Genomic DNA, 22,834 nt, shown 5'->3' on the forward strand with positions numbered 1-22,834 from the left:
TTTTCCCTGCAGTCACCCAAGCTTAGAGCAAGCATGCAGTCCCGGTGAGGTCCCAAAGCCTTCGCTCGAGCTTCCTGGACAGCTGCAGGAACTGGTCCCGCCCCGGCCCCGCCCCGACAGGTGTGCTCAGATCTTAAAAAGAACTGGGCTGCCCACTAGTGCCCAAGGTATATGTAAACTGGACTTCTTTTCCCATACCTCAGTCGGAGACACAGGCTAGCACTCTAGTTAGCTTCTCCTCCTCACCTTCCCTAACAGCCATGGGCAACAGGATCACCCGGGGAAACTTCGAGTGGGTTTACACAGATCAGCCCCACACCCAGAGGCGCAAGGAGATCTTGGGTAGGTACCTGGCTGGCCGAGGGAGAGGGGTCCCCACGCTGGGCCAGGGTCTGGGGAGAAGAGAGAAGTAAGGGACATACACGTCGAGTGCAATGTTCCAACAGATCCCTGAGGTAAAAAACTCCGTGGCAGAGTCGACTGGAGTCTGGCGATGTTATCCAGAGATATCTGGTGGGTGGGTAGAGGGTTGGTAGGGGAAAACCTACAACCTGGCGCGGTATCGAGATGGACCCGACTTGGGCAAGTTTTACTTCATGATTCCGGTTGCTCAGTTCTCTCGGTCTCCGTTTCCCTCTCCATAAAATGAAAGAGTTGGACCAGATGAATTCTAGGGTCCTTTTCTAGCTAAACAACTTATGAACCCAAGTATCTAACTAGGATTTTGGTCTTTTATCCCCTTTCCCAGCGGCTGGAGAATGTCTGACTCCGTCGGTCCGTACCTCTGACTCTGACTCCGTTTCTCTTTCTCTGTCTTTTTTTCTTTTTTTCTCTCTCCTCCCCGTCCCCCTTCCCCTCATCCTCATCCGTCCCATCCCCACCCCTCCGGAAAGTCAGGGGAGCTAAGGGAGTCCTGGTCATCCTTTCTTCCTTTCCTTCCCTGCCCCACCCCAACTCCGGAGCCGATGCCGACTGGCATTCACTGGGTTGGTCATCCTCGTCCGCCACCCTTTTCACTGAGCAGGAACAGCAGCCAGGAATTCTCGGGCTCGGAGTCATCGGATCTTGGGGCGAGGAGGCTGAGGAGGGCCAGGATTGACCTGATCGGCTCAGCTCTCAGCCCGGGAGGGCATGTTTGTCACTACCCAGGGCTCGGAACTGAAGGCAGGCAGGCAATCAGTTTGCTGCCCAGGAAACTTTAGCGAAGTGGCTAGACATCCGTGTGCCTCCTAGACCAGAGCGGCACCCCGGTGACTTTGTGCATTTCTATTCTCTTTGTTTTTGATGGCCACCTGGGGAGGGTTTGGGGTCGATCTGCGGAGAGGTCTAGGTGGCATCCCGGCGCTTACTGGGATCTGAAAATTAGGTCAGTGTGTTGGAGGTAGTGGTGGTGGTAGGTTCAGGACTCGGTGCTGGCGTGTTTGTTTTTATGCATGGAGGCATCTGAAAGGGCTGTGTGGGCCTGTGACTTGGAGTGTAGGGACGGGAGCCCGGCACCAGGTGGGCCTGGCTTTTCTAACCGTGTACTGCGTGGGGCTGGGGGAGCCATGTGGGTTTCTCTTTCCCGTGTCCCTTCCCTTTTCTGCCACATTCCTTCCTCCCGCGGCACCAAATTCACTCTGATCTGTAAACACTTGGTAGAACAATGACCAGAAATCGGCAAGAATAGGAAAACTTGAAACACAGCCTTATTATTATTAATATTTTTAAATTTGAAAGGCTTTCATGGGTGTGTTCGCTTGGAGAGGATGAGGAAGTACAGCTTCTAGAGTATTTTTACTTCTAACATTTGAAGGAAAGGCTGTAATACATTTATGTTTGTCCAGCGCTGACTTGGAGCCACACTTTGCTACTTGTCTCCTCTGCTTTCCAAAGCACCTTTTAGTAAGATGCCCGAGGATTGAGAATTAGGTGATATAGTCTCAGTTTTGCTGCATGTGAATTTTGTGCAGACATCATTTCTTTGTAACTTCTGCTTTTAAAAACAAAATCCCAGTGTTTTATGTTTAGAGTTCTTGGTAGCCTTTTGATCTCATTTTATGTGTTTATTTTAATTATATAATAATAGTGCCCGGTAGTGTTTTAAGGTTTATAAAGTGCTTCCTCTCAGCAATTCTCTGAGATAGGTGGTAGGGCAGATAGACTTATCTTCACCTTACAGAAGAAGCAGTTTCAGAAAAGTCCTTTTTTACTCACAATTACATATCTAGTAAGTATTCGAGCTAGAGCATGAATGTTTCCTGACTCCCAACTCCAGTATTTGTTCCACTTGAAAGTCTTTTTAGATTAAGTTTTTTTTTTTAAATGAACAAAACTTAACCCATCAACCACTGAATTTAAAACAAAAATCATTGTAAGAAATATGCAAAATCAAGCAAAATAAATTCCTGGTTTGGCCATATCCAAAAACACATATTATTCTGCATCTGTTCACCTCTTTGTTATAAAAGAAGTAGCATGCTTCACCTTGATCCACTGGCTTCATGACTGGTAATTATGTTCATCAGAATTCTTAAGTATCTTGAAATTTATTACAATGTTTTTGTTATTATACATGATATGTGCCAAAAATAACACTATTTGGTAACAAACTTTAAAAAAATTCACCTCAAAACTTGTCTTTCCAGGCACCTTTTTTATAAAAAATTTTTTAGAAAATTCTTATACAGTTCAGATGAAATAATTTATTCCATGTACTTTGCAAAAATTATTGTTGGTTATTGTTGTTTTTGTCATTTGCTCCTTTTCCTCGTGTTTTGCTTTTAGGTGAATTCTGTGAGAATAATAAATATTTGAGGGAAATAGATTAAAGGAAAATTTCTTGGGTTAGGAATCATGGGAAGTGTTCCTGATGTAGAGCTAACCCTAGAATGCTTGAATGTGAGTTAGAAGAGTTTGTAGATCAATCTCTTCTTTCCTTCTCTTGATATGTATTAAGCACTTGCTAGGGACTCTGAGGTACTAAATAAAAGAGCTATTCACTAGTCTTTTGTTGGAGGTGGAAAGTTAAAGGTGGTGATGAACTGTGGAAGAGGACATTACTTAGTTATTTTACAAATAAGGAAAGTGAGACTCAAGGAATCTTAGTGACAGAGCTTAGGCTTTCACTGCACTAGTGGACAGTTTATCAAAGCCTAACATGGACTCGTCCTTACTGAAGATAAAAATCTGTGGGAGTCCAATATAAGGGAAGTACTTGCTGCTTATCCGTTTTGTATTTGTCAAGATTTTAAAAAGAATTCTGAGTCAGACTGATGTTATTTGATTGGCAGGGAACAGAGAAGGGAGGACAGCTAGCCACTTCCATATTGTACACTGACCATCTCCTACGTCCAAACAGGCTGTGTTCCAAGTTTTCATTTGGGAGTGCACCTTTTGGAATTTGGAACGCCTTTCCTTACAGAGACAATGTAAGAGGGAGGTCTGCTTCCAGACCCAGCTTCAAAAGCCAACTTAAACACACACTCACACTCACACACTCCAACAAAAAACTTGAAATATAGATGAACTAGGGGGGGAAAAAGATGCAAAGCAATTTATCAACTATGCTAACTAACACAAACAGGAAAAAAATTGCATTGCTGATCTTGAAATTCAAGGATTTTCAAACCATTCTCCAATTGATAAATGGTCAAAGGATATGAACAGACAATTCTCAGATGATGAAATTGAAACTATATCCACTCATATGAGTTTCCAAATCACTACTGATCAGAGAAATGCAAATTAAGACAACTCTGAGATACCACTACACACCTGTCAGATTGGCTAAGATGACAGGAACAAATAATGAATGTTGGAGGGGATGTGGGAAAACTGGGACACTGATACATTGTTGGTGGAGTTGTGAAAGAATCCAACCATTCTGGAGAGCAATCTGGAGTTATGCCTCAAAAGTTATCAAACTGTGCATACCCTTTGATCCAGCATTGCTGCTAGTGGGCTTATATCCCAAAGAAATACTGAGGAGGGGAAAGGGACCTGTATGTGCCAAAATGTTTGTGGCAGCTCTTTTTGTAGTGGCTAGAAGCTGGAAGATGAATGGATGTCCATCAATTGGAGAATGATTGGGTAAATTATGGTATATGAAGGTTATGGAATATTATTGCTCTGTAAGAAATGACCAGCAGGACGAATACAGAGGCTTGGAGAGACTTACATCAACTGATGCTGAGTGAAATGAACAGAACCAGAAGATCGCTGTACACTTCAACAACAATACTGTATGAAGATATATTCTGATGGAAGTGGAAATCTTCAACATAAAGAAGATCCAACTCACTTCCAGTTGATCAATGATGGACAGAAACAACTACACCCAGAGAAGGAACACTGGGAAGTGAATGTAAATTGTTAGCACTACTGTCTATCTACCCAGGTTACTTATACATTCAGAATCTAATACTTAAGTGCAACAAGAAAATGGTATTTACACACATATATTGTATCTAGGTTTTATTGTAACACATGTAAAATGTATGGAATTGCCTGTCATGGGGGGAGGGAGTGGAGGGAGGGGGGGATAATTTGGAAAAATGAATACAAGGGATAATATTATAAAAAAAATTACTCATGCAAAAAAAAAAAAGAAGAAATTATTCAAGGATTTTCACAGTGTGGCTAGTTTGTAACCTCTGGGTTCAGGAATTGTTTTCTCTTTTGATAATAGTTTTTTTAGGGGCAGCTAGGTGGCATAGTGGATAGAACACCAGCCCTGAAGTCTGGAGGACCTGAGTTCTAATCTGGTCTCACACACATAACACTTCCTGGCTGTGTGATCCTGGGCAAGTCACTTAACCCCAACTGCCTCAGCAAAAAAAAAAAATAAAAAATAAATAAATAAAATAATAGCTTTTTATTTTCAAAATATATGCAAAGGTAATTTTCAACATTTACCCTTGCAAAATATTGTGTTCCAAAATTTTCTCCCTTCATTCCTCCCACCTAGAGATCAAGTAATCCAATATATGTTAAACATGTACAATTCTTCTATACATATTTCCACAATTATCATGCTGCACAAGAAAAATCAAATCAATAAGGAAAAAATGAGAAAGAAAACAAATAGCAAGTAAGCAACAACAAAAAAGGAGAAAATACAATGCTATGATCCATATTCAGTTCCCATAGTACTCTTTGTGGATATGGAGTCTCTCTCCCTCAGAAGTTTATTAGAAATGGCCTGAATCACCTCATTGTTGAAAGGAGCCAAGTCCATCAGTGTTGATCTTCACATAGTCTTGCTTTTGCTGTGTAGAATATTCTCATGGTTTTGTTCACTTTGCTAGTATCAGTTCACGTAAGTTTCCCAAGCTTCTCTGAAATCATCCTGCTGATTATTTCTTATAGTACAATAATATTCCATAACATACATGTACCGTAATTTACTCAGTCATTCCCCAGTGAGGGGTGTCCACTCAGTTTTCAGTTCCTTGCCACCATAAAAAGAGCTGCTACAAACATTTTTTTGCATATATAGGTCCTTTTCCCTTTTTTATGATATCTTTCAAAAACAGATCCAGTAGAGACCCTGATGGATCAAAGGGTATGTATGTACAGTTTGATAGCTCTTTGGGCATAATTTTCTCTATAGTACCACTGAGCACAATACTCAGCACCAAGAGGACTTAGTTGTTGAATGGATGAATGATTCCACTCCAGTTCTCCAGATTTAACTTGTGTTACATTGGGAAGAACTTGGGACCGAAGTCAGAAGACCTAGGTCTGGTTCTTGCATATACTATTAGTTGCATGGCAAATTATTCATCTCTAGCCCATTTCTTCCTGTGATGTGAGAAGTTTGGGTTGGATGATTCCTGAAGTACATTTGAGATCTAAACTCTGATGTTACGTAATTTCACCTTAGGTACATGTTATCAGCCAAACTAAATTATTCTATCAGCCTTGCTTACCTTGCCTTTCCCTGTTTCTGCCTCTTTGCTCATGTGCCTTGGCAGTCATGTGAACTGAAGTCTCCCCTTCTCTCAAGCTACCTCTTCTAAGAAACCTTCCCAAAACATCACAACACAATCGCCCTCTTTCCTACCATGAAAGTGCCTTAAATTTCTCATAGAATTTTTTTCGATCTCCCTTGTGTACTTTATCTCATTGTCCTTTGTATCATACTTATTTGTGTATCCCTACTTCATAGTGTGCCCTTGCCTTTAGAATAGAAGCTCTCTGAAAACATGTCTTCCTATTACCTGTCATTTAATTATTGTTTGCTGAATCAAATTAAACATAATTTATTTGGTCCTGAATAGGAAAAGCAGATTTAGTTAGATGAACAAGGGTATACATGAAGACTTCTCTATGGATTCTGAAAGAGATCATGGCATCATTAGTGTAGAGTTGGAAAGAATCACAAAAGCCATCAAGTCCAAGTTCCTTATTTTACTGCTGAGGCAACTGAGGCACAGAGAAGTTAAGTGGCTGCATGTGATTATAAAGCTAGCAAGTGTTTCAGATTGGATTTAAACTTGCTTCTTCTTGATTTGAAGTCCAGGGCTCTATTCAATATGTTACCTACTTGTGGAACAAAAAGTCCCCAGATGCTCAAGTGAAGTGACTTGCCCAGGTTAATGTACCTACTAAGAATCAGAGGCATTTAGAGATTGATGACCTTTTAATTAATTAATTTATTTTTTAAAAGTAAGTTTAGTTTTATTTTCAGGTTTTACATCTTCCTTTTCTTTGGTGCAGATATGCCACTGGAACATCAATGATCACTTAGTACCAGGAACAGGATAATTTTTATTTATTGTCTCACATCTCAAACTTAAAAAAATATTTATTTATTTTGTGTGGTTTTTATTTTTAATAATAGCTTTTTATTTTCAAAATATATCCTAAGATAGTTTTCAGCATTCACCTTTGTAAAACCTTGTATTCCAAATTTTTCTCACTCCCTTCCCCCACTTCCCTCCCTTAGATAGTAAGTAATCTGATTTGGTTAAACATGTGCAATTCTTCTAAATATATTTCCACATTTATCATGCTGCACAAGAAAAATCAGATCAAAAAGGGGAAAAAACGAGAAAGGAAAAAAAAAAAGCAAGTAAGCAACAACAAAAAAGATGAAAATGCTGTGTTGTGATCCACATTCAGTCCCCATAGCCCTCTTTTTTGGATGGTTCTCTCCATCACAAGTCTATCAGAATTGGCCTGAATCATCTTATTGTTGAAGAGCCATTACAATGGAATTATTGCATAATCTTGTTGTTGCTGTGTACAATGTTCTCTTAGCTCCACTTCCTTCACTTAGCATCAGTTCATGTAAGTCTCTCCAGGCCTCTCTGAAATCATCCTGCTCATAATAATAATATTCTGTTACATTCATATACCACAACTTAATTAACCATTTCCCAACGGATGGGTGTCCATTTAGTTTCCATTTCCTTGTCACTACAAAAAGGGCTGCTACAAACATTTTTGTACATCACACATAGAATGGAGAGAGGTTTTTTGTTTATTTTGTTTGAGGCAAGAATATGAGTTGGAAAATAAAAGAAGGAAAAGAAGGAGTTAAGGAAGTTACATAAATATTTTAAATATAAGACAGAAAGAAGGGGAAAGAAACTAGAGGACATTCCCTCATGTGGAATTTTTATTTAAGTCAAGTGAACAAGAATTTTTGTTTTTATTTTTCTTTTACATTTTTATTTCATTTAAAAAATTTCCAATTATGTACAAATTTTATTTTTACATTTATTTTCGAAAAATTTTAATTTTAAATTTCTTCCCTCCCACCTCCCCCTCCCCAACTCCTTGAGAAGGGAAACAATATTAGCTCTAATTATACATATGCTGTCATGTAACACATATTTCCATATTAGCCATGTCAATAAGCATATATTAAACCTCTTCTGCTTACAGTATTAAATGTTGGGGGAAATAAGAAAAAACAAAGTACTCATTCTCAAGATATTTTAAGTATAATGAGGCTGTGAGCCTTGTGAAACTGAAACAAAAACTGAAAAATGGAGGTGATCTATAGAGTTAGGTGAGATAATACATGGCCCCATTAGATCAAGACACCTTGGTTGTTGACTAGAGGCAGCTGAGCGTCAGATCAGGGGTGGACCTGAAACATAAGGGTGTGAAGGGGATTAATCTGAAATAACTCTGGATTCATTGATAAGACATGTGGAAAGCCTTAAATGGCAAGTTGATGTTTTGTAATTTTATCCTGGAGGCCATAGAGAACACTCCATGTTTTTGAGCTTGGGAGTGACACAAGGCTTGTGCCTTAGGTGTGTCTTGGCAGCTGATGTCTTTAAATTGGTGACTAATTATGGGGTGATTGCTATATTCTATGCCTTGTACAGAATAGATAACTATATGAATTAAGAAAAGAGTTTCGATACAAGAGATATGGTAGTATGGCAACCCTTGAAAGCTGATCAGATGAGGAAGGGTTAAGGATGACTTTGAAGTTATAAACATGAGTTACTGAAAGAATATGGGCAAAGAAATGGGCAAGTTTGGAGAAATGATAGGGCAATGAATTCTGTTTTGGAAATGTTAGTTTGAGAGACCTATGAAACATCCAAATAGAGCTGTCAAGAAGTTGATACAAAATGAGAGACTAATTTATATCATTGATCAGAGTTCTCTCTCCTTAGTTTTGGGAGAAAATTATGAATAATAAGTAAAAATAAGTAAATAATAAATATTTTAGAAGGGAGTGTTTTACCAGCACAGACTGGACAAATGACTTTTGAGTTCTTTTCTAGCCCCAAATTAAAGTGATTTTGATGTGGGAATAACTAAGAAAAGGAGAAGGTACCATGAAATCAACAATAAATCCAAGCATTTTTTTTTTTTTTTTTTTTTTTTTTGCATTTAATTCAGCAATACAGAGAACTAACTATATCCCTGTTGTACCATGGCTAAAATGATTTTTAGCTCTACCTAATCAGCATGTGGTGGAGTTCAGTTTTGGGGAAAGTCAATTCCTCCATTTGCCATTGGAAGAAGAACCTGAAGGTTGAATATTAAGCTTTGGTGGTCAAGAGACTCCCTTGGAAAATCCCTGCTTAAGAAGAGAGCATTCCCTTACTTACTGGTCCTATGCTTCAGGAAAGAATTGAAGCTTAGAGACAAATTAAGTGCTGGGGATGGCTCTGTGAACTTCCAAGTTTTCAATGAAGCTTTCACATGGTTACTCATTGTGACCCTACCTTTCAGTTTGCCCATGAGGAGTATGGGGCAGTGAATGATCATTTTCAGCTGTGTGTGAAGGGGTAGATTGTTAATGTAGTAGTCTTTGTAAACCCTGCCTCACTTAAATCCAGTTTGCTTACAAGTCAAGACAACACCTCATGCCCTCATTGTGCTCTTTGAGAGTGAAGGATGAACAGTAGCAACAAGACTGTTAATGTGGGTAGGTAGTGTCTTAGAAGGCTATGTTCTTTATGGGGGGAAGAATGGGGAAGGAGCAGCAGAGTCCCAAGCCTGGAGATTGGGTTGGCTCTGGTGAGGACCTTTTCCAGTCATCTTTCCTCTCAGGCATGATAAACTAACCGATTACCTACCTCCCTTCCAGGTTTGTTATGGTGAGGTGCTGTTGACATGGGAGTCATTATAATTGATGATTTTTTTGCTTCCTGAGTGTGCAGTGGTTGCTTGGCCAAGCAGCTAGTTTCTATTTTAAGGGTAGAAAAGAAGGGAAGAAAAGAAATAAGCAATTTAGTATTTACTATGTGCCAGGCACTGCATTAACTACTTTTATAAATGTACAAAATATCACAAAAAATTTGTGAGGTAAATAATAATAGTACCCTCCCCCTCAAAAAAATAGAGATGAATGTTTTTTGCCCTTGCTTTGGGTGCAGGAGACTTCCGTTCTATGCTTGACTTTGTCACTGCCTAATTCCTCTGTATGATTCTTGACTAATCAAACCATCAATCAACAAACACATATTAAATATCTATTATATGCCAGACACAATACTAGGCAGCAGGGGATACTAAAAGAGCAACATTCCCTACTCTGATATGTATTTGTTCTTTCCTCCATTCAGTTCTCTCTGTAAAAGACTTAGTATTAAGGTATAGTGGAAAGAAAATTGGCACAGGTTAAATTATGTCACCTCTAAGGACATATTCTAGTACTGATTTAAACATTCTTACAAATATTTTCGTTTCATTGATTCAGTTGCAAAGCAAACTTTCTTTATAACTCATACAAAGTTAACTTCAGCCCAGACTGTCCCAATGATCTGACTTAGCTCCAAATGAAAGAGCTGTACAGAGCTAACAACTTCTGGCTCCAGAGGGTAACAGAGGTAAAACTCAATAAATTCTAGTTGCTTCTTATTAGCTGTAGGATCAAATATAAAATCCCCTGTTTGGCATTCAAAGTCCTTCACAACCTACAGCCCCACCTTTCTAGTTTTCTTACACCCTATCCCACTTACCTGTAACAACATGCCTGTCCCCTCCCTCTGCCTTTCTGAGACACTGACTTCCTGGCTATTCCTCTCTCAAGACACCCTATCTCTCTATCTCCCAACTTCAGGGATTTTCTTTTTCACTGGCTGTGATATATTGTGCCTGGAATATTTCCTTCCTCATCTCTACCTCCTAGCTTTCTTCAAATCCTATCTCTTACAGGAAGCATTTTTTTTTTTTTTTTTTGGATTTATTGTAGATACTTTTTTTTTTTTTTATTATAGCTTTTTATATACAAAGTATATGCATGGGTAATTTTTCAACATTGATCTTTGCAAAACTTTCCCCTTCCTTCTCTCCACCCCCTCCCCTAGATGGCAGGTAGTCTCATACATGTTAAATATGTTAAAGTATATGTTAAATACAACATGTGTACACATATTTATACAGTTATCTTGTTGCACAGGAAAGATCGGATTTAGAAAGAAGGTAAAAATAACCTGAGAAGAAAAAACAAAAATGCAAGCAAACAATAACAGAAAGTGGAAATGTTATGTTGTGGTCCATATTCATTTCCCAGTGTTCTTTCTCTCTGGGTGTAGCTGTTCATTACAAATCATTGGAACTGATTTGGATCCTCTCATTGTTGAAGAGAGCCACTTCCATCAGAATACATCCTCATACAATATTGTTGTTGAAGTGGTCCTGCTCATTTCACTCAGCATCAGTTCATGTAAGTCTCTCCAGGCCTCTCTGAAATCATCCTGTTGGTTATTTCTTATAGAACAATAATATTCCATAACATTCATATGCCACAATTTATTCAGCCATTCTCCAATTGATGGGCATCCATTCAATTTCCAGTTTCTAGCCACTATGAAAAGAGCTCAGGCAGCTTTTTTCAATCCCTCTTAATTCTAGTGACTTCCCTCTTAATTATTTCCAGCTCATCCTCTATATAGTTTATTTACCCATATTTATTTGCATGTTATCTCTTCTGTCCAGTGAGGTCCTCACTGGAAATTGAATGGATGCCCATCAGTTGAGGAATGGCTGAATAAGTTTATAATATATGAATGTAATGTTAAATGTCTGAGGCTGGCTTTGAACTCAGGTCCTCCTGACTTCAGGACTGGTGTTTGAGCTACTGTGCCATCTAGCTGTTCCATCTAGACCTACAAGTCTCATCAATGAATGAACTCCCAGTGTGGAAATTTTCTCCATTTGTGCAGATTGGCAAAGAATCTATACTATTTTATAACAGTTTCCTGGATCACTTAAAGATTAAATGACTTGTCCAGAGTCACATAATGTTAAAGACAAGACAAGTTGAAGTCTTCCTGACTTAAGGCTAGCAACTCACTATCTTTGTTAAAATCATGGAACTATATTAGAATTAGAAAGGGCTTAAGAAATCAGTGAAAAATAATATATATAGAGAAGGAAGGAATGAGTACAACCATCTCAAAATGGGAAACAGTCCAGAAACCTGAAAGTTTCTGCTGACCTAAACCCTTGCCTCCACCTTGGGTCCTTTTAAACACATAATTGCTTCTTATTTGGCAGATGAAAATTCATATTTGAGCAATGATCTCTTGAATTCATGAGAAAATTTAGTTAATTGAATAACATTTTAAAAATTTGCTTTGTATAAAGCAAAGCAGTAGAGAACAAAAGAAATAATTAAGAACTTCAATCCCTGCCCTTAAGATGAAAAGTCACAAACCTGGATGACTGTAATCATGTGAAAATGCATCACAATCATACTTAGTAAAATTCTGTGTAAGATCATAAGGAGAAAGGAATAGTATTTCACCGTCTCCTTTCTCTCATCCTCTGAAAATCTTGTCTTTTCCAGGCTCCAGCCGATCTTCATATAGCACAATTGCAAGACCCGTTACCATCTAGGTTATTATCTTCCTGAAGCACATTAGTTTATCAGTATTCTTCCTAATAATTAGAGCTTTCCAAATGTAGTCTAGTCTCTCTCTAGAGGTCTTTAAATATGGGTGTTATAAAGGAGATTCCTGTTTGAATACAATATAGACTATGTGGCCTCTTGAGATTTTTTTTCATATTCTGAATGAATTAGAAATCCATACTAACTAGATCCTACCAGTCCTGCTAGGCGTCATCCTGTATTTCCTTCACTTTTCAGCTAAACTCCTTTAGAAAGGTATTTGTGCTGTGCCTTTCCCCCCCCCCCTCTCCTTTGTGCTCCTCTCATTCTTTTGCAATCTGACTTTCATCAATTCAGTTGAAATTATTTTCTTCATATTTACTAATGACCCCTTAATTGCCAAATGAAATGACCTTTTTTCAACCCCTAATCTTGTCTCCTTTCCTGAGGCCCGGTTAGCTTTCTTAGAGGCCTAGCTCTTTCCTTGGTTCTGAGAACTTGAGCTCCTGCCTCCTTCTCTGCCCTCTGAAGCTCTCCAAATGAATCCTAGCTGAGGCTCCTCCCTTATATGCTCTATACTGAGTAAACCAATCATTATCTCACTAGGAAACCATTATTTGTTGTAGGATTAAATCAATCATACTGAACCATGATAACCATTGTCTCCTCAATTTCACTTAATACCTTTTAAGCATCCTTTGTTTCAAGTTCAGAGTTCTGGCCCATAACAGGAAAGAATCTGATGTTGGGAAAGATGGAAAACAAAAGGAAAAAGTGATAGCAAGGATGAGATAGATAGTGTCATGGAAACAATGAACATGAACTTAGACTGACTTTGAGAGACAATGGAGACTAGAAGGGCCTGGGGGTCCTGAAGAGTTGGACAAGACTGAACAACTGAACAACACATCCTTTTTGATTTCTTTCCAGTCTTTGAGGCCATTGACCATTCTCTTCTCTGACGTTTGGTTCATCAAATTCATAATTCCTATCTCCCCATCAACCCCCCCCCCCAGCTCAAAACAAAACCATTTTTTAATTTCCCAATCTCTTGAGGGTGAGATGCTATCTTTCAAATACAACCTTGGTGTCATTTTGATTCAGTTCAATAAACATTTTTTAACCACTTATTAAGTGTCAGGCACTATTATTATTAAATGCTGGGATTCAAAAAGAGGCAAAAGACTGCCCTTAAGGAACTTGCAATCTAATGGGAGAAACAACATGCAAATAAATATATACAAGTTAGCTACAAATAGGATAAATAAGAAATAATTAAAAGATGAAAGCCATTGGAATTAAGAGGGATTAGAGAAATCTTCGTGTAGAAGATTGGGGCTTACTTGGGATTTAAAGAAGTGTGGGTGATCAGGAGTCAGAGCAGAGGAGGGAAGATGTGCCAGACTTGGGAAAGCTGAGAGATGGAAGATTTTGTTTGTGGAATGGCTAGTGGTTAGATCAAAGAACATATTCTGAGAATAAGACATTAGAGGAAAGGTTAGAAAAGATTAGGAAGAGCTTTGAATACTAAGTGGAGCATTTTGTATTTTTTTTCCCCAGAGATTATAGGAAGCCACTGGAGTTTAATGAATAGGTGAGGGAAGGTATGACATGATCAGATTTGCATTTTAGGTAAAGCACCTTGGTGGTTTGGATGGAGGATGGATTGGGATGGGGAAAAATTTCAGCCAGGCACTCCATGGATCCAATCAAAGACCAAATCTTGGTATTTCTACCTCCAGGATATCTCTTAGATGTCTCTCTTCATCCAGCCATCACCCTAGTTCAGGCCCTCTTCCCTGTACTGCTGTAATCACTTCTTAATTAGTTTTCCTGCTTCAATTCTTATTCTTTCCCACTCTGTCTTTCACAGAGATACCAAATGATTTTCCTAAAAATCAAGCCTAGCCCTTCTTCCCTAAATATCTTTCTAGTTGTCTATGTATTCTACAATCCTGTTGAATTGACCTAATTGCTATTTTCATCTAATTTCAGTGCCTTTGCACTGGGCTGTAGAAAAATTACTCATTTGTATTAGAAAAAGTACTTTCTTATTTCTAGTTGATCATCTTGTGTGATGATGGGCAGGTTATTTCCCTGATTCTTAATTTCCTCATCTGTAAAATGATAAAGTTGGAATAGATAATCACTAATGTCCTTTATAGCTGCTAGGTACTAGCTATGTGATTTTAGATTAGTCACTTAATCTTTGGACTAGTTTTACTGGAGAGGGAAATGGCACTTCAGTATTTTTGCCAAGAAAACTCAACGAAGAGTCTGACATGAATGAAAAATGTCTGAATAACAATACTTATCTCTTAAGGCTGCTGTGAAGATAAAAGGAGATAATATTTGTAAAGTGCCTTGCAAATATTAAAGAGTTATATGAAGGATTTTATTATTATAGGGAATATATTAAGAATATAATATAGTAGATCCAAACAGACTTCTTGGGACCAAGGCCACCATAAGTCCTGCTGGAATAGAGAGGTTTTCTGTTTGAACTCTTCCCTCTACTGAATATCCTTCTCTAAAGGTGACATCCTTAATAAGCATATAATATAATATAATAACTTACATATGCCATTTACAGGTACTAGTCAGCTTTTATGTTACACAACATTCCATCATTCCTGAATATTGAGATTTTTGCTATCTCAGATGTTGGTCTGAAATTAGAAGGTCCTTTAAAAATCATTTAGTACTCTTTCATTTGACAGATGAGGAAACTGAGGCCCTGGGAAAGAAGTTGGGAATAGCATCCTATTCAGGAAACTCCACCTTTTGTCAATACTGAATGTCCAAAGTGCTTTATAAATATTATTATTTTTTGATCTATATAACATAACAACCCTGAGAAATAGACAGAAATTTTTGTCCCCTTTCCAAGATAAGGAAAGAGTCCAAAGGAGAAGGGACTTATTGGAGAAGAGACTTGTCCTGAGTCCCACAGCTCTAATAATTCCAAGGCTTCTGACTCCTGAAATATTATTATTTTACATAACCCCTACCTTTTCCCACGTTGCTCACTGAACCAGCAGCACACTTACTCTCTCTCAACTGATGGATTGTGCAAAACCCAGCATACTTACCAAGAGATAGACAAGGACAGAACTGTCTCCATAACAAAAAACAAAAATCTTAATGGAATTTGTTGTTCAGTTGTTTTAGTCATGTATGACTCTGTGATCCCATTTGGGTTTTTTTCTTTCTTTTTTTTAAACATGTGCAATTCTTCTAAACATTTCTATTTTTGTCATGCTGTGCAAGAAAAAAAAAAAAAGCTCAAAAGGGGAAAAAAAACCATGAAAAAGAAAAAATAATAAGCAAACCAACAACAACAAAGATGGAAATATTATGCTTTGATCCTCTTTAAGTCTCTATCTGGATGCAGATGGTATTTTCCATCAGGAGGCTTTAGGAATTGCCTTGAATCACCTCATTGTTGAAAAGAACCAAGTTTATCATTGTAGATCATCACATAATCTTGTCATTTCTGTGTACAATGTTCTCCTGGTTCACTCCCTTCACTTAGTATCAGTTCAAGTCTTTCTAGACTTTTCTGAAATCAGCCTGCTTATCATTTCTTTTAGAATAATTACATTCATATACTGTAACTTATTCAGTCATTTCCCAAATAATTGATATCCACTCAATTTCCAGGTTTTTTTGCCACTATAAAAAGGGCTGCTACAAATATTTTTGTACATGTGAGTCTTTTTGCCTCCTTTATTATTTCTTTGAGATTCCAGTAGGGACACTGATGAGTCAAAGGATATGTGAAATTTTATAGTTCCTATCTGGGGTTTTCTTGGTTAAGATACTAGAAGTTTGCCATTTCTTTCTTCAGATCATTTTACAAATGGGGAAACTGAGTCAAACAGGGTTAAGCAATTTGCTCAGGGTTATATGGTTTCTTTAAAAACTATAATGCATATTCCAATAGATTTAGTATGGAAAATGCCATCTGCATCCAGAGAGAGAAGCATGGAGACTTATTATGGATGGAAGGATAATGTTTTCACTTTTTTTGTTGTTTTATTTTGTTTTTCTTTCTCATTTTTTTTCTTTTTCCTTTTGGTCTGATTTCTCTTACACAAAATGACAAACATGTAAATATGTTTAAAAGAATTGCATACATTTAACCTATATCAGTTTACTTGCAATCTTGGAGGGGGGGAGGGAAGGAGAAAAATTTGGAACACTAAGCCTTACAAAAATGAATGTTGAGAACTATTTTTGCATGTATTTGGAAAAGATAGTATTGAAAATTTAAAAAAAAAAAATATATATATATATATAAAATATAAGTGCAAAGACAATGTAGTTCAGGGCCATGCAATTATGCTTCTAGCTTTTATAGTTAGAATGTACTTTTGTCTGAGCTAATTTTACTAATTATAAAACAAATATTCATTGCAATAACTAATTAATAAATTACTAATTTTTTTAAATGTTATATGTCCAGTTTGGGAAAAAAAGTTTTCTGTTGCCTTTCCCTAAAAAACATTTATCATATTTAAGGCTTACATTCAGACTTAGTCATGTTAGTATCGGAAGGACACTTAAAGATTGTCTTGTACAATTCCTTCATTTTTCAGAGAATTAAAATAGCGCTTCAATATGAGGAATGACCTGAGGGAAAAGTTGGAATGGCCCAGATCTCTTGGCTCCATTATCCAGGCATCTGTGGATTGCTAGGGTGTTTTGAATCAATAGGAATATAAAAGGAAAAGGTTTCCAAAGGATCATAAAACCCTCCTGCTTGTGCACATATGTTCTATCTGCCAGCAATGGTCTTGATGGACTTGGAATATGAATTAGAAATCAAAGCAACTGGAAAGTACAGCTGCAATGCTGCTTATAGGCCCAACTTTTTAGTGCATGTGAAGTGCTGTAGAGTACAGAGGAAGGCTTATAAATTTCAGGTCAGAAAGCAATGTTCACATGATAAGGAATCTGGAAGGAGCCAGCCCCTTTCAGCTCAAATCATCAAGCATTTTTTAAGCATCTTATATGTGCTGGGCACTGTGCTAAATGCTTGGAATAGAAAGGGAGAGCTCCCAGTCTAATGGAGAAAACAGCATGCAAACAACTGCATACAAACAAGACATTTACAAAATTCTATGGCTAATTAGACGACATACATAGGTAAACCTCTTGGGGCTCAGCTTCCTTGGCCTGGAATAACAATAAATTGTCTCTTAGATCCCCTGGGGTACTGTGTGCTCTGTCCCTCCGGGTATAATCCATTGGAATTCCTTCTAGTTCAAAATCTTCTAATCTTAGAACTGTGAAAGGGTCTTCAGAGCCTTGTTGGAAGTGACCTCAGAAGCCATTTGATCCAAATGGCTCCTTGAACAGAGGTCTGTTTACAAGAGGAATCGTGCCATACTTCCCAGAAGGCAGCTGATGGCTCCAGGGCCTGGGTTCTGGAAGACCTGATTTCTTGTGTGCCTCAGACACCTGCTAGCTATAGGACTCTGGGCTTAATTCTGATTGCCTCAAAACACCAAAGCAAAAAATCTCAAGCCCAACACTAAGTAGTGTGTTCTGGAGACAGATTTATTCACTGTCCTCATGGGACACAGATAGGGCCCTTGCTCCTTGGGCCCCTGTACCTCTGAGAATTGGAGCTACCATAAAGACAAAAATGATAAGTCTCTACCTTCCATGAGCTTATAGTTTATGGGGGAGGCAAGTAGAAGGGAACCAAACAGATGCAGATAAGCAAATTTAAAATATACACAACAAAGAAGTTTCTAGGGATTGGCATAAATGGGTGAGGGGTATAAGAAAATCAGGAAGGCCTTATATGTAAGGTGGCACTTTAAACCTTCAATTGAGCTAGGAATTCCAAGAGAAATGAGGTAAGAAGACATTTTCATAATGAGCCTAAAATCCACCTCTATCCAAATTCTGTCTGTTGTTCTGAGGCTTATTCTATGGAGTCGAATCAGGTCAATCCCTTTTCTATCTGTCTACTTTTCAAGTGCTTCAAGACTTGTGGCACACTCCCTCTCCCATGTCTTTTCTCTGGGCTAAACATCCCCAGTTCTTTCATCTAATCCTCTTGGCTCTCCATATTTCTGGTGACCTTCCTTAGCAAAGTCCTTACATTTAAGCTTAGCAAGCTTTTAAAATGTGATACCTAGAACTGTGCTTCAAATGTGGTCTGACTAGGTAGGGAAACATGAGGGCTATAGTCATCTTAGATCTAAGTGTTTGTAGGTTTCTCAATGCAGCCTATTAGTATATTTGTTATAATTCAGTAGTAAATTGTGCTAATATACTTATTTAAAGCTTTCTTTTTTTTTTCTGGAAAAAAAAAAAAAAACTAGACCTCTCCTGAATTGAACTAAAAAACCTCAGGAGTTAAGATTTTCACTTTTATTCTTATTAAATCTCATCTTATTAGAACTGACTCAACATTTGAGGCTTTCAAGGTATGTTTTAATCTCTGTTATCCAATATTAGCTACTTATTGACTCCTTCCTCTTACCATTTTGTATTAACACTAACTAGTAGTTATATGTATCTGTCTATCCATCTATCTATACACATGTATAAATGCATGTGTATGTATACATATATATGTCTGCCAATCTTAAATTTTATGAGAAAACATTTAAAGTAAATTATATATACACACGTTTGTATATATGCATATTTGTATGTATACATATGTGTCTTTGTATGTATATATATGCTATATATGTGTACCTTAATACATACACATATATAGAATTTTAAGGATGGCAGAACAATTTGTTCAGTTGTCTTTCAATAGTGTCTGACAAGTATTTTCACCTCATTTTTTTCCTCCCCAGTCATTTTTTCTTTCCCTCTTTTCAATTCCATTCCATTCAATAAACCCTTAAGTAATTATAATGTGTAGGGTCCTATAGCCTTGGGAGATAGACTTTTAAAATGACATTATCTCTGACTTCTTTGTTGTTCAGCCTTTTCGATTATGACCCCATTTGAAATTTTCTTGGCAAAGATACTGGAGTAATTTGCCATTTCCTTCTCCTGCTCATTTTACAGATGAGGAGACTGAGGTAAAGAGGATTAAGCGAGTTTTCCAAGTCCACATAGCCAGTGTCTGAGGTTAGATGCAAATTCAGGAACATGAATATTCCTGACTCCAGGCCCAGCTCTATTCATTGTACCATTTAGTGCCCATACTAATTCATAGGCAGTACAAAAATCAGCCAGTCAGAGCTCTTATTTAACAGAGGGGGAACCTGAGGTTTAGAGGGGTACATCAGTGTCCCTCAGGGAAGTGCCACGGCAGAGCTCTTATTTGGCTCCATGACTTTATAACCCATGCTCTTTCTCACTCCATAATCTTCACACAGGTCAGGTTGATATTGGTCCATAAAGTGATTCTCCTCTTTGGGACTGGCCTCTCAGACAGTTCTGAACTGAACTGACCTCCTTGTGGTACTGTCTAGTTTTTTTCCTAGTCTATAAGACTAGCATGTGATAGAGAGCCAACAGTCTATAACATTCCCTGATCTACCAGTTTAGTAACCTTGTTAAATGATGGAAATGAAGTCACTCTGGCATGACTTGTTTTTGATAAAATCATGTTGACACAGTCTTTTGGATATACATATACATATATATATATATATATATATATATATATATATATATATATATATATATATATATATATATATATATATATATATATATATATAATTTTTTTTTTTTTCTGATGCAATTAGGGTTAAAATGACTTGCCCAGGGTCTTACAGCTAGTGTCTGAGACCCAGGTCCTCCTGACTTCAAGGATGGTGGGCTGGTGCTTTCTCCACTACACCACCTATTGACCTTTAGACTGGAAATGACCATATGACTCACTTATAGTGGAGCTTAGTGGGAAAAGCACGGGGTGTGGCCTCTGAGGGTCCTAGCATTAGCATCCATTCTCTGTATAACTTGGGCAGGTAGTGCAGTGGACCTGGAGTCAGGGAGACTCCTTTTCCTGAGTTCATTTCTGGCCTCAGACACTTACTAGCTGTGTGACCTGGGCAAGTCATTTAAACTCTGTTTGCCTCAGTTTCCTTATCTGTAAAATGAGCTGGAGTAGGAAATGGAAACCATTCCAGTGTCTTTATTAAGAAAACTCTAAATGGGGTCACAGAGTCAGAAACAATTTTAAATATGACTCAACAATAACCAAAAAAAAAAAATAGACAAGTTTTTCTCTGAGTTTCTGTCTTCTCATATGGAGAATGAGGATAGGATGCTCTAATTTCCTTATTGAATTGTAGTTACTCTAAATTCTCTGCATCTTATTTTCCCACTTTAAAAAAAGGAGGATATTTTGAACAAACGAATTTTTTTGAATAAATCAGTATAGGTATGTAAATTACTATCAAGAGGCAATATGGTCATGTAGATTGAGAACAGGCCTAAGAAGCAGAAAACTCTGATTTCAGTTCTGACTGAACTGGGACGCATATTAATTTGGTGACCCTATGTAAGAAACTTAATCTTTCAATGACTCACAGTTGCAGAGTGGTTGACAAACTATACAAGTAGAAAAAATTTCACTGGGATTTCTCCACACCATTGAAATTGTAGATCTAGTTAAAAAACAAAAAACACATTAGTACTTTATCCCTAAGCTGATTTAAGGAAGTCCTAGAAAGATTTATATGAACTGATGATGAGTGAAACAAGCAGAACCAGGAAGACATTGTACATAATAACAGCAAGATCAACTATGGCAGACTTGGTTCTTCTCAGTAGTTCAGTGATCCACGGCAATCCCAATAAATTTTTGGATGGAAAATGACATCTACCTCCACAGAGAAAACTATGGAGACTGAATGTAAAACAACACATGCTATGTTTACTTTTTAAAATATTTTCCTGTCATGGTTTTTTCCTTTTGTATTCTATTTTTTTCTCCCAACATGATTCATAAGGAAATGTAGGTTAAAAAAAAAGAATATTCATGTATGACCCAAAAAAGTACTTTATCCCATAATTATAGCCTGTTGATCTATTGGAATTTTAGTTTCATCATTCAATATTAGCATATAATACACTGGGAAGACACACCATTCATTGACTCATTGATTCAAGAAATAGGAATGTATCAGTGAATGCCTCTTGTTTCATACTACTTGTCTCTGTTAAATTATGAAGAGATGCTGCCTTATTTTACCTCATTTAGAACTTTGATAACACACCATTTATTCCTTCATCAAAGTCCTTATTAAAAATGCCTAATGGCACAAAACTAAGGCGGTTGACTTGAAGTATTTTTCCAGTGAGTCCCTTTATCTCCACATTTTATATCTAGTCCAATTCTTATTTGGCCAAACTCTACCATCATTCAGCATGAAAGGAAATATGGTATAGTAGAAATATTGGTAGACTTAGGATATCAGGGTTCAAATCCTCTCACTGAAACTTGAGAGCTATGTTGTTATCTTTGGACTCCTGGGTCTGTTTCCTCATCGGCAAAATGAGAAAAAGCACTCTTGCTATTTTGCTGATAGATTTCTATAAGAAAAGTACTTTATAAACCTGAAAATCCTAAATAAATGGGTTATTCTACATTTCTTCAATAATAGGTTCCAGAAATTTCTAGATTTACAATGAAATAAAGTATTTTACCATTCATATGTTGAATGTTCTCCATAACACTATTCTCAAATATATGCTCCTAGTCACTGTCCTAAAACTGTTAATAATCATCAAATGTTTATGGAATGCCAACTATGTATTTGGGTGTTTCAGTCAAGAGTGCTAGACTTGGAGTCAGAAAACCCTGAGTTCAAACCCTTCCTCTAACACTCACTAGCTGAGTGATGCTGGGCAAGTTATTTAACCTCCTTTTACTTCCATTTCCTCTTTTATAAAGAGAGGATTGGGTTTGATAAACTCTATGGTCCCTTTTAGCTCTAAATCTATGATCCTATACTTACAAAATATTCTGCTTTTGTTGTGGACATACAACAAATATTAAATGTTAAATTAAAATGTTAAAATATGACCCTCAATTGTTTTTTTGGGATCAGTGAAAAAAGACCCTCTGTAAGTCTCAAGAATCTTGTCTATCTGCAAAGACACCCTCTAGATAGTCTTAAGGTCTTGAAAATTATGATTTTTGTTCATATATTTTAGACACATTACTTGAAGAAATAACCTCTTATTTTGCTTTTTCATTTAAAAAAACTAAGCAAACTCAGCTAATATAGTGATTGAAACCAATAGTACACGTAATTTTTCACACTCTTTAATTTACATCCTGTAATCAAAAAGAAAGCTGTGTGTTTAGATCTCAGTAACCTGGCACCAATATTAGCCATTGTATTTGACCTGAATTCTGTCATCATTTATTATTTTTACTTTTGAGTCATTATGAATTGTTCTTTTGACTTTGTTTTCTTTGCTCAACATCAGAACATAAACCTGTAGACTAAAAACAACCTTGAGCTATTGACTGAAGTTTCAAGCTGTGACTTTGACTCTGATTGATTTCAGACATTCCTCTCACTAAGCCTCAGTTTC

General features: G+C 37.3%; 1 protein-coding gene across 3 annotated transcripts in view; it reads left to right on the forward strand.

The window, feature by feature from the left end:
* DEGS2 (delta 4-desaturase, sphingolipid 2) overlaps window positions 1-22,834 on the forward strand; it is a 134,817-nt gene that overhangs the window by 65,511 nt on the left and 46,472 nt on the right. Inside the window, exon 1 of one of the 3 annotated variants that reach the window (XM_074291299.1) lies at window positions 39-342. The exons of the other annotated variants lie outside the window; for them this stretch is intronic. Coding sequence (XP_074147400.1) covers window positions 261-342 — 82 coding nt within the window. The 5' untranslated portion in view covers window positions 39-260. Of the gene's footprint in view, window positions 1-38; window positions 343-22,834 lie in introns of those variants that run through there. 3 annotated transcript variants of the gene reach the window in all.

The sequence above is a fragment of the Sminthopsis crassicaudata genome, chromosome 2, assembly GCF_048593235.1.
Source record: "Sminthopsis crassicaudata isolate SCR6 chromosome 2, ASM4859323v1, whole genome shotgun sequence".
Classification (NCBI taxonomy): Eukaryota; Metazoa; Chordata; class Mammalia; order Dasyuromorphia; family Dasyuridae; genus Sminthopsis; species Sminthopsis crassicaudata.